The sequence below is a fragment of the Pecten maximus genome, chromosome 5 (genome assembly GCF_902652985.1).
Source record: "Pecten maximus chromosome 5, xPecMax1.1, whole genome shotgun sequence".
Classification (NCBI taxonomy): Eukaryota; Metazoa; Mollusca; class Bivalvia; order Pectinida; family Pectinidae; genus Pecten; species Pecten maximus.
The window spans coordinates 41786203-41799316 of record NC_047019.1 but is presented as its reverse complement, the minus strand read 5'-3'; the positions used below and the strand labels follow the sequence as shown (position 1 = coordinate 41799316).

The 13114-nt window shown below is 36.6% G+C and overlaps 1 protein-coding gene across 1 annotated transcript in view; it reads left to right on the top strand.

Moving 5' to 3' along the window:
- The window catches only part of LOC117328070, a 92339-nt gene that overhangs the window by 44344 nt on the left and 34881 nt on the right, over positions 1-13114 (top strand). Inside the window, exons 6-8 of the mRNA XM_033885408.1 lie at positions 4801-4882; positions 10632-10713; positions 12782-12911. Of these exons, the coding sequence (XP_033741299.1) occupies positions 4801-4882; positions 10632-10713; positions 12782-12911 (294 nt within the window). The remainder of the gene's footprint in view (positions 1-4800; positions 4883-10631; positions 10714-12781; positions 12912-13114) is intronic.

Sequence of the window (13114 nt, the reverse complement as noted above, 5' to 3'; positions counted from 1 at the left end):
GTACCAGAGGGTTTCTGACTAATGATGGATATCGGTACCAGAGGGTTTCTGACTGATGGTGGATATCAGTACCAGAGGGTTTCTGACTAATGATGGATATCAGTACCAGATGGTTTCTAACTAATGGTGGATATCAGTACCATAGGGTTTCTGACTAATGACGGATATCAGTAACAGAGAGTTTCTGACTAATGATGGATATCAGTACTATAGGGTTTCTGACTAATGACGGATATCAGTACCATAGGGTTTCTGACTAATGATGGATATCAGTACCATAGGGTTTCTGACTAATGATGGATATCAGTACCAGAGAGTTTCTGACTAATGATGGATATCAGTACCAGAGGGTTTCTGACTAATGATGGATATCAGTACCATAGGGTTTCTGACTAATGATGGATATCAGTACTATAGGGTTTCTAACTAATGATGGATATCAGTACCAGAGGGTTTCTGACTAATGATGGATATCAGTACCAGAGGGTTTCTGACTAATGATGGATATCAGTACCATAGGGTTTCTACCTAATGATGGATATCAGTACCAGAGGGTTTCTGACTAATGATGGATATCAGTACCATAGGGTTTCTGACTAATGATGGATATCAGTACCATAGGGTTTCTGACTAATGATGGATATCAGTACCATAGGGTTTCTGACTAATGATGGATATCAGTACCAGATGGTTTCTGACTAATGATGGATATCAGTACCAGAGGGTTTCTGACTAATGATGGATATCAGTACCAGAGGGTTTCTGACTGATGGTGGATATCAGTACCAGAGGGTTTCTGACTAATGATGGATATCAGTACTATAGGGTTTCTGACTAATGATGGATATCAGTACCATAGGGTTTCTGACTCACGGTGGATATCAATAACAGAGGGTTTCTGACTAATGATGGATATCAGTAAAGGAGGGTTTCTGACTAATGATGGATATCAGTACTATAGGGTTTCTGACTAATGATGGATATCAGTACCAGAGGGTTTCTGACTAATGATGGATATCAGTAACAGAGGGTTTCTGACTGATGATGGATATCAGTACCAGAGGGTTTCTGACTAATGATGGATATCAGTAACAGAGGGTTTCTGACTAATGATGGATATCAGTACCATAGGGTTTCTGACTAATGATGGATATCAGTACCAGATGGTTTCTAACTAATGGTGGATATCAGTACCAGAGGGTTTCTGACTAATGATGGATATCAGTACTATAGGGTTTCTGACTAATGATGGATATCAGTAACAGAGGGTTTCTGACTTATGATGGATATCAGTACCATAGGGTTTCTGACTAATGATGGATATCAGTACCAGAGAGTTTCTGACTAATGATGGATATCAGTACCATAGGGTTTCTGACTAATGATGGATATCAGTACCAGAGAGTTTCTGACTAATGATGGATATCAGTACCATAGGGTTTCTGACTAATGACGGATATCAGTAACAGATGGTTTCTAACTAATGATGGATATCAGTAACAGAGGGTTTCTGACTAATGATGGATATCAGTACCAGAGGGTTTCTGACTAATGATGGATATCAGTACCAGAGAGTTTCTGACTAATGACGGATATCAGTAACAGAGGGTTTCTAACTAATGATGGATATCAGTACCAGAGAGTTTCTGACTAATGATGGATATCAGTACCAGAGGGTTTCTGACTAATGATGGATATCAGTACTATAGGGTTTCTGACTAATGATGGATATCAGTACTATAGGGTTTCTCACTAATGATGGATATCAGTACCAGAGGGTTTCTGACTAATGATGGATATCAGTACCAGAGGGTTTCTGACTCACAATGGATATCAGTAACAGAGAGTTTCTGACTCATGATGGATATCAGTACTATAGGGTTTTTCTGACTAATGATGGATATCAGTACCAGAGGGTTTCTGACTAATGATGGATATCAGTAACAGAGGGTTTCTGACTTATGATGGATATCAGTACCAGAGGGTTTCTGACTGATGGTGAATATCAGTACCAGAGGGTTTCTGACTAATGATGGATATCAGTAACAGATGGTTTCTGACTAATGATGGATATCAGTACCAGAGAGTTTCTGACTAATGATGGATATCAGTACCAGAGGGTTTCTGACTAATGATGGATATCAGTAACATAGGGTTTCTGACTTATGATGGATATCAGTACCATAGGGTTTCTGACTTATGATGGATATCAGTACCAGAGGGTTTCTGACTAATGATGGATATCAGTAACATAGGGTTTCTGACTCATGATGGATATCAGTACCGATGGTTTCTGACTCACGGTGAATATCAGTACCAGAGGGTTTCTGGCTAATGATAGATATCAGTACCATAGGGTTTCTGACTAATGATGGATATCAGTAACATAGGGTTTCTGACTCATGATGGATATCAGTAACATAGGGTTTCTGACTAATAATGGATATCAGTACCATAGGGTTTCTGACTCATGATGGATATCAGTACCAGAGGGTTTCTGACTAATAATGGATATCAGTACCAGAGGGTTTCTGACTGATGGTGGATATCAGTACCATAGGGTTTCTGACTAATGACGGATATCAGTACCAGAGGGTTTCTGACTAATGATGGATATCAGTAACAGAGGGTTTCTGACTAATGATGGATATTAGTACCACATGGTTTCTGACTAATGATGGATATCAGTACCATAGGGTTTCTGACTAATGACAGATATCAGTACCAGAGGGTTTCTGACTCATGATGGATATCAGTACTATAGGGTTTCTGACTAATGATGGATATCAGTACTATAGGGTTTCTGACTAATGATGGATATCAGTACTATAGGGTTTCTGACTAATGATGGATATCAGTACTATAGGGTTTCTGACTAATGATGGATATCAGTACCAGAGGGTTTCTGACTAATGATGGATATCAGTACCAGAGAGTTTCTGACTCATGATGGATATCAGTACCATAGGGTTTCTGACTAATGACGGATATCAGTAACAGAGGGTTTCTGACTCATGATGGATATCAGTAACAGAGGGTTTCTGACTAATGATGGATATCAGTACCAGATGGTTTCTGACTAATGATTGATATCAGTACCATAGGGTTTCTGACTAATGATGGATATCAGTACCAGAGGGTTTCTGGCTAATGATTGATATCAGTACTATAGGGTTTCTGACTAATGATTGATATCAGTACCAGAGGGTTTCTGGCTAATGATTGATATCAGTACCATAGGGTTTCTGACTAATGATGGATATCAGTAACAGAGGGTTTCTGACTCATGATGGATATCAGTACCATAGGGTTTCTGACTAATGATGGATATCAGTACTATAGGGTTTCTGACTAATGATGGATATCAGTAACAGAGGGTTTCTGACTAATGACGGGTATCAGTAACAGAGGGTTTCTGACTAATGATGGATATCAGTAACAGAGGGTTTCTCTCTAATGGTGGATATCAGTACCAGAGGGTTTCTGACTAATAATGGATATCAGTACCAGAGAGTTTCTGACTAATGATGGATATCAGTACCATAGGGTTTCTGACTAATGACAGATATCAGTACCAGAGGGTTTCTGACTCATGATGGATATCAGTAACAGAGGGTTTCTGACTAATGATGGATATCAGTACTATAGGGTTTCTGACTAATGATGGATATCAGTACTATAGGGTTTCTGACTAATGATGGATATCAGTACCATAGGGTTTCTGACTAATGATGGATATCAGTACCAGATGGTTTCTGACTAATGATGGATATCAGTACCAGAGGGTTTCTGACTAATGATGGATATCAGTACCAGAGGGTTTCTGACTAATGATTGATATCAGTACCATAGGGTTTCTGACTAATGATGGATATCAGTACAAGAGAGTTTGTACCTAATGATGGATATCAGTACCATAGGGTTTCTGACTAATGACAGATATCAGTACCAGAGGGTTTCTGGCTCATGATGGATATCAGTACCATAGGGTTTCTGACTAATGATGGATATCAGTACTATAGGGTTTCTGACTAATGATGGATATCAGTAACAGAGGGTTTCTGACTTATGATGGATATCAGTACCATAGGGTTTCTCACTAATGGTGGATATCAGTACCAGAGGGTTTCTGACTAATGACGGATATCAGTACCATAGGGTTTCTACCTAATGATGCATATCAGTACCATAGGGTTTCTGACTAATGATGGATATCAGTACCAGAGGGTTTCTGACTAATGATGGATATCAGTACTATAGGGTTTCTGACTAATGATGGATATCAGTACCAGAGGGTTTCTGACTGATGGTGGATATCAGTACTATAGGGTTTCTGACTAATGATGGATATCAGTACCAGAGGGTTTCTGACTAATGATGGATATCAGTACCAGAGAGTTTCTGACTAATGATGGATATCAGTAACAGAGGGTTTCTGACTAATGATGGATATCAGTACCATAGGGTTTCTGACTCACGGTGGATATCAATAACAGAGGGTTTCTGACTAATGATGTATATCAGTAACAGAGGGTTTCTGACTCATGATGGATATCAGTACCAGAGGGTTTCTGACTGATGACGGATATTAGTAACAGAGGGTTTCTGACTAATGACGGATATTAGTACCAGAGGGTTTCTCACTAAGCTTGAAATAATAAGTATGATTGGGTAAAATAAAAGGCTATTCAATCTTGGATTGCATTACAGATATCCACAAACTTTGATTTGGTGAACATGCATTTGTATTGACTTTTTGATGATTTAATTTTCAACCTAAAATGTTTTTTTCAACTTCAGGGTTGCTGATCTCCTGTTAGGTGGAGCAGTCATGAATCAGGTGTACCAACCCCATGAGTCACACATCCCCTACACACTACAGGTATAGTACACAACACACACCTTAAACACTACAGGTATAGTACACAACACATCCTATACACACTACAGGTATAGTACACAACACACACCTTAAACACTACAGGTATAGTACACAACACATCCTATACACATTACAGGTATAGTACACAACACATCCTATACATACTACAGGTATAGTATACAACACATCCTATACACATTACAGGTATAGTACACAACACATCCTATACATACTCAGGTATAGTATACAACACATCCTATACACACTACAGGTATAGTACACAACACATCCTATATCTACACTACAGGTATAGTAAACAACACATCCTATACACACTACAGGTATAGTACACAACACATCCTATACACACTACAGGTATAGTACACAACACATCCTATACACACTACAGGTATAGTACACAACACATCCTATATATACACACTACAGGTATAGTACACAACACATCCTATACACACTACAGGTATAGTACACAACACATCCTATATATACACTACAGGTATAGTAAACAACACATTCTATATACACTACAGGTATAGTACACAACACATCCTATACACACTACAGGTATAGTACACAACACATCCTATACACACTACAGGTATAGTACACAACACATTCTATACACACTACAGGTATAGTACACAACACATCCTATACACACTACAGGTATAGTACACAACACATCCTATACACATTACAGGTATAGTATACAACACATCCTATACACACTACAGGTATAGTACACAACACATCCTATAAACACCACAGGTATAGTACACAACACATCCTATACATACTACAGATATAGTACACAACACATCCTATACACACTACAGGTATAGTACACAACACATCATATACACACTACAGGTATAGTACACAACACATCATATACACACTACAGGTATAGTACACAACACATCCTATACACACTACAGGTATAGTACACAACACATCCTATAAACACTACAGGTATAGTATACAACACATCCTATACACGCTACAGGTATAGTACACAACACATCCTATACACATTACAGATATAGTACACAACACATCCTATATACACTATATACACTACAGGTATAGTACACAACACATCCTATACACACTACAGGTATAGTATACAACACATCCTATACACACTACAGGTATAGTATACAACACATCATATACACACTACAGGTATAGTACACAACACACACCTTAAACACTACAGGTATAGTACACAACACATCCTATACACACTACAGGTATAGTACACAACACATTCTATATACACTACAGGTATAGTACACAACACATCCTATACACACTACAGGTATAGTACACAACACATCCTATACACACTACAGGTATAGTATACAACACATCCTATACACATTACAGGTATAGTACACAACACATCCTATAAACACCAAAGGTATAGTACACAACACATCCTATACACACTACAGGTATAGTACACAACACATCCTATACACACTACAGATATAGTACACAACACATCCTATACACACTACAGGTATAGTACACAACACATCCTATACATACTACAGATATAGTACACAACACATCATATACACACTACAGGTATAGTATACAACACATCCTATACACACTACAGGTATAGTACACAACACATCCTATACACATTACAGGTATAGTACACAACACATCCTATAAACACCACAGGTATAGTACACAACACATCCTATACACACTACAGGTATAGTACACAACACATCCTATACACACTACAGATATAGTACACAACACATCCTATAAACACCACAGGTATAGTACACAACACATCCTATACATACTACAGATATAGTACACAACACATCCTATACACACTACAGGTATAGTACACAACACATCATATACACACTACAGATATAGTACACAACACATCATATACACACTACAGGTATAGTACACAACACATCCTATACACACTACAGGTATAGTACACAACACATCCTATACATACTACAGATATAGTACACAACACATCATATACACACTACAGGTATAGTATACAACACATCCTATACACACTACAGGTATAGTACACAACACATCCTATACATACTCGGGTATAGTACACAACACATCCTATATATACTACAGGTATAGTACACAACACATTCTATACACACTACAGGTATAGTACACAACACATCCTATACACACTACAGGTATAGTACACAACACATCATATACACACTACAGGTATAGTACACAACACATCATATACACACTACAGGTATAGTACACAACACATCCTATACATACTACAGGTATAGTACACAACACATCATATACACATTACAGGTATAGTACACAACACATCCTATACACACTACAGGTATAGTACACAACACATCCTATAAACACCACAGGTATAGTACACAACACATCCTATACATACTACAGATATAGTACACAACACATCATATACACACTACAGATATAGTACACAACACATCCTATACACACTACAGGTATAGTACACAACACATCCTATACACACTACAGGTATAGTACACAACACATCCTATACACACTACAGGTATAGTATACAACACATCCTATACACACTACAGGTATAGTACACAACACATCCTATACATACTACAGATATAGTACACAACACATCCTATACACACTACAGGTATAGTACACAACACATCCTATACACACTACAGATATAGTACACAACACATCCTATATATACACACTACAGGTATAGTACACAACACATCCTATATACACTACAGGTATAGTATACAACACATCCTATACACACTACAGGTATAGTACACAACACATCCTATACATACTACAGATATAGTACACAACACATCATATACACACTACAGGTATAGTACACAACACATCCTATACACACTACAGGTATAGTACACAACACATCCTACACACTACAGATATAGTACACAACACATCCTATACACATTACAGGTATAGTACACAACACATCCTATACACACTACAGATATAGTACACAACACATCCTATACACACTACAGGTATAGTACACAACACATCCTATATATATACACTACAGGTATAGTACACAACACATCCTATACACACTACAGGTATAGTACACAACACATCCTATATACACTACAGGTATAGTACACAACACATCCTATACATACTACAGATATAGTACACAACACATCCTATACACACTACAGGTATAGTACACAACACATCCTATACACACTACAGGTATAGTATACAACACATCCTATATATATACACTACAGGTATAGTACACAACACATCCTATACACACTACAGGTATAGTATACAACACATCATATACACACTACAGGTATAGTACACAACACATCCTATATATACACACTACAGGTATAGTACACAACACATTCTATATACACTACAGGTATAGTACACAACACATCCTTTACACACTACAGGTATAGTACACAACACATCCTATACACACTACAGGTATAGTACACAACACATCCTATACACACTACAGATATTGTATACAACAAATCCTATACACACTACAGGTATAGTATACAACACATCCTATACATACTACAGGTAAAGTATACAACACATCCTATACACACTACAGGTATAGTACACAACACATCCTATACACACTACAGGTATAGTATACAACACATCCTATACACATTACAGGTATAGTACACCAACACATCCTATACATACTACAGGTATAGTACACAACACATCCTATACACACTACAGGTATAGTACACAACACATCCTATACACACTACAGGTATAGTACACAACACATCCTATACACACTACAGGTATAGTATACAACACATCCTATACACACTACAGGTATAGTACACAACACATCCTATATATACATATTACAGATATAGTATACAACACATCCTATACACACTACAGGTATAGTACACAACACATCCTATACACACTACAGGTATAGTACACAACACATCCTATACACACTACAGGTAAAGTATACAACACATCCTATACACACTACAGGTGTAGTACACAACACATCCTATACACACTACAGGTATAGTATACAACACATCCTATATACACCACAGGTATAGTACACAACACATTCTATACACACTACAGGTATAGTACACAACACATCCTATACACACTACAGGTAAAGTACACAACACATCCTATACACACTACAGGTATAGTATACAACACATCCTATACATACTACAGGTATAGTACACAACACATCCTATATATACACACCACAGGTATAGTACACAACACATCCTATACATACTACAGATATAGTACACAACACATCCTATACACACTACAGGTATAGTACACAACACATCATATATACACTACAGATATAGTACACAACACATCCTATACATACTACAGATATAGTACACAACACATCATATACACACTACAGGTATAGTACACAACACATCATATACACACTACAGGTATAGTACACAACACATCATATACACACTACAGGTATAGTACACAACACATCCTATACATACTACAGATATAGTACACAACACATCCTATACACACTACAGGTATAGTATACAACACATCCTATATATATACACTACAGGTATAGTACACAACACATCCTATACACACTACAGGTATAGTATACAACACATCCTATACACACTACAGGTATAGTACACAACACATCCTATACATACTACAGATATAGTACACAACACATCATATACACACTACAGGTATAGTACACAACACATCCTATACACACTACAGGTATAGTACACAACACATCCTATACACACTACAGATATAGTACACAACACATCCTATACACACTACAGGTATAGTACACAACACATCCTATATATACACACTACAGGTATAGTACACAACACATCCTATATACACTACAGGTATAGTATACAACACATCCTATACACACTACAGGTATAGTACACAACACATCCTATACATACTACAGGTATAGTACACAACACATCCTATACATACTACAGATATAGTACACAACACATCATATACACACTACAGGTATAGTATACAACACATCCTATACACACTACAGGTATAGTACACAACACATCCTATACACACTACAGGTATAGTACACAACACATCCTATACATACTACAGGTATAGTACACAACACATCATATACACACTACAGGTATAGTATACAACACATCCTATACACACTACAGGTATAGTACACAACACATCCTATACACACTACAGGTATAGTACACAACACATCCTATACACACTACAGGTATAGTACACAACACATCCTATATATACACACTACAGGTATAGTACACAACACATCCTATATATACACACTACAGGTATTGTACACTACACACTACACTACCTTACACACTTGGCACTGGAGACAATGATTACTATTGAAACTTTGCTTGTTTGTCTAGGTAACTAGTTTTAATGTTGCTTGAAGATTTGCTGCAATGTTTGTATCGGGAGTTCAAAGAAGACAAGAAATTCAGACTGTTTCTCCTGCTGATAAAATGTTCAACAAAACAAAATATATTCATTTTCCTTTCATATAATAGGGGATAAAGAATTAAGTTTTTGAATTTTTCATAATTTTACACACTTGCATACATAATAGGAGTACATCTTATCTGCTTTGTACAACATTTGTTTCCAGATGTTCATTGACTATAACCTGTATGGTATGAATCTAATCAACGTTGCAGCTGTGAAATTCCGAAGGAGGAGGAGGGAAGATGGTAAGATTTCAGTTCAAAATGATGTTTTGTGATAAAATAAGCATATCATCTACTTTGCTTAATATATATTGAGAATCAACACCATGCTAACACTTTTGGATCTGTATCTAAATATTCAAGTCATATTGAAAGGGCATTCTGTGTATGTGTCATAATGAAGTATTGTGTAACACTTATACTTCTACATCCAACAAGGGCAAGGTATACTTCTACATCCAACAAGGGCAAGGTCAGAGAAAGGAATCAAAGTCAGATTTTTTTGATAGTGGATATATGTGGCTGTCCTTTTTAGCTCACCTGCACAATGGGGAAATTTTTGTTGAAATGAATGACCTTAACCTACATTCAAGGTCACATGGGTTAAATATGCTAAATCAAGAGGCCCAAAGGCTTAGTATTTGGCCTGTAGCATGCTGCGGTAAAGGGCCCAAAAATTACTCTAATTAAAGACCTTGACCAACTTTTAAGGTCATGGGGCGAAATTTGCTAAAGCCTTTAAATCACTTTTCATATTTGGCCTTCAGAATGGCTACCAAGTTTGTTCAGGTGAATGACATACATGCCATACCTCCCGGCGTGAGACAAAATCTCCCTTATTTTCAAGTCATTTATTTCCTCCCGGCAGGAGAGCCAAAATTCCCGTATTTTGTAATTCCCTCCGGTATTTTTGCCGACGCCATTTTTGTTTACAATTCAGTCTTTTTCTCGCGAGATTTGGCTAAATTTAGCGATCATCTGATCACGTGATCCATCTGTTCACGTGATCACTCAATCAAAATGGCGCCTGTTTGACACGGCTTTCACACGAAGCTCTGGCTAGTGTAATGTTTGCGCTAGAATATCTATCACCATGAAATAAAGGCAAGTCGTTTACAAACAACTTTAACCCCCTTAGCTAACAGACTTGAATCATGGTTTGTTTTCTTTTAGGACCATACTTTGATGATGATAATTGATACAGAGTCTCAGTCTGGTCAGACGCAAAATCACACGTGTTTTTCATTTACCATGTGTATCGTTGATCAGTGATAGCAAGATGAAATCCGATATTTTCTTTTAGAAAACTATCAAAATTAGCACATCTGTTGGTCGTTACAAAGTGGTCAATCATGGTGTTTACAATGACTGTACAGTCCATGACAGAGACAATATACAAAATCTAGAATGAACGTGATAAGATTTACTGCAGTCTCCTAACATTAACATCTTCCGTTCTCATAATTTCATGTATACACTTGCACACTTGGAATATTTTTATATCTAAATGGTCCAACATAAGGTATCCCACAGGACATTTCATGGTGATTTTTACAACTGATGTGTTCCCTCAGAGTGGATCAAGCTTTCTATTTTTAAGAAAATCCAAACTGATAAATGAATAACTTGCTTGTCTTAATCTTTAGCTACATGTAATTATAATATACCCTTTTCAAATGCTGTTATGCAATATGCATAAAGCTGTGAAACTTTTTGTGTTGCATAAAAAAAAAAAAAATCGGAAAAAAAATTCATATCATCAGAATCTGAATGTATACTTATTGCATTTTTTACCTTTTTGTTGTTTGCATATACAATATGATTAATATCTAAAATAAATACAAATATTCTTTATCACTTTCAAAAGTAGTTAATTGCTAAAAAATTGAGTAGAAATGTTGATATTTATGTCGCGCACAAATCTCCCTTATTTTAGGCAAAATTCCCTTAAAATAATCATCAATCTCCCTTATTGGTCTCCCAAAAATATGGCATGTATGGAATGACCTTGACCTACTTCATGTCACTGGTCACATGGGTCAAATGTATTAAAATGTTTAATCTGTAACTTCTCAGTACTCTTCAATTTGAAAAATGTGGTAATCAGCTTAGCATCTGCATTAATGATCTTGATAAACTTCAAAGCATTAGAAGCAGATGAGTAATAAACACGGCCATTGGGCCTCTTGGCTTCTTTGGGTTTTATTGGATTTTTTTATGAAAATTGACTATTTTAGTTTGCAATAGTATAGAAATATATTTGCAAATGAGTAATACCTTTTAATGATTATACTGTGTTAAACCTCTATAGATAATGGTAACATTATGGATATAGGAAGTCAGGGATCAAATGATCGTAGCATGGGAACCCCTCAGTCCCTGTCTTTCAGCCATGATGACAACCAGCGCAAAGCCATTTGGGACAACACCAACATCTTAAGGTCAGTCAATAAATCAGTGAAAGGTTAAATTCACAGCACTTTCAAAGTCATTTACGTTGACTTAATATAGGTTTGATAGAGTTTATGTATCAAAATGATAAGGAATACTCATCAATTTGTTATGAGTGTTAGATATCTATTTGATAAGTGTTTAATGGCATTTAATTTCCTTGGAACAGCCAGGGTCATATAATAATACTAGC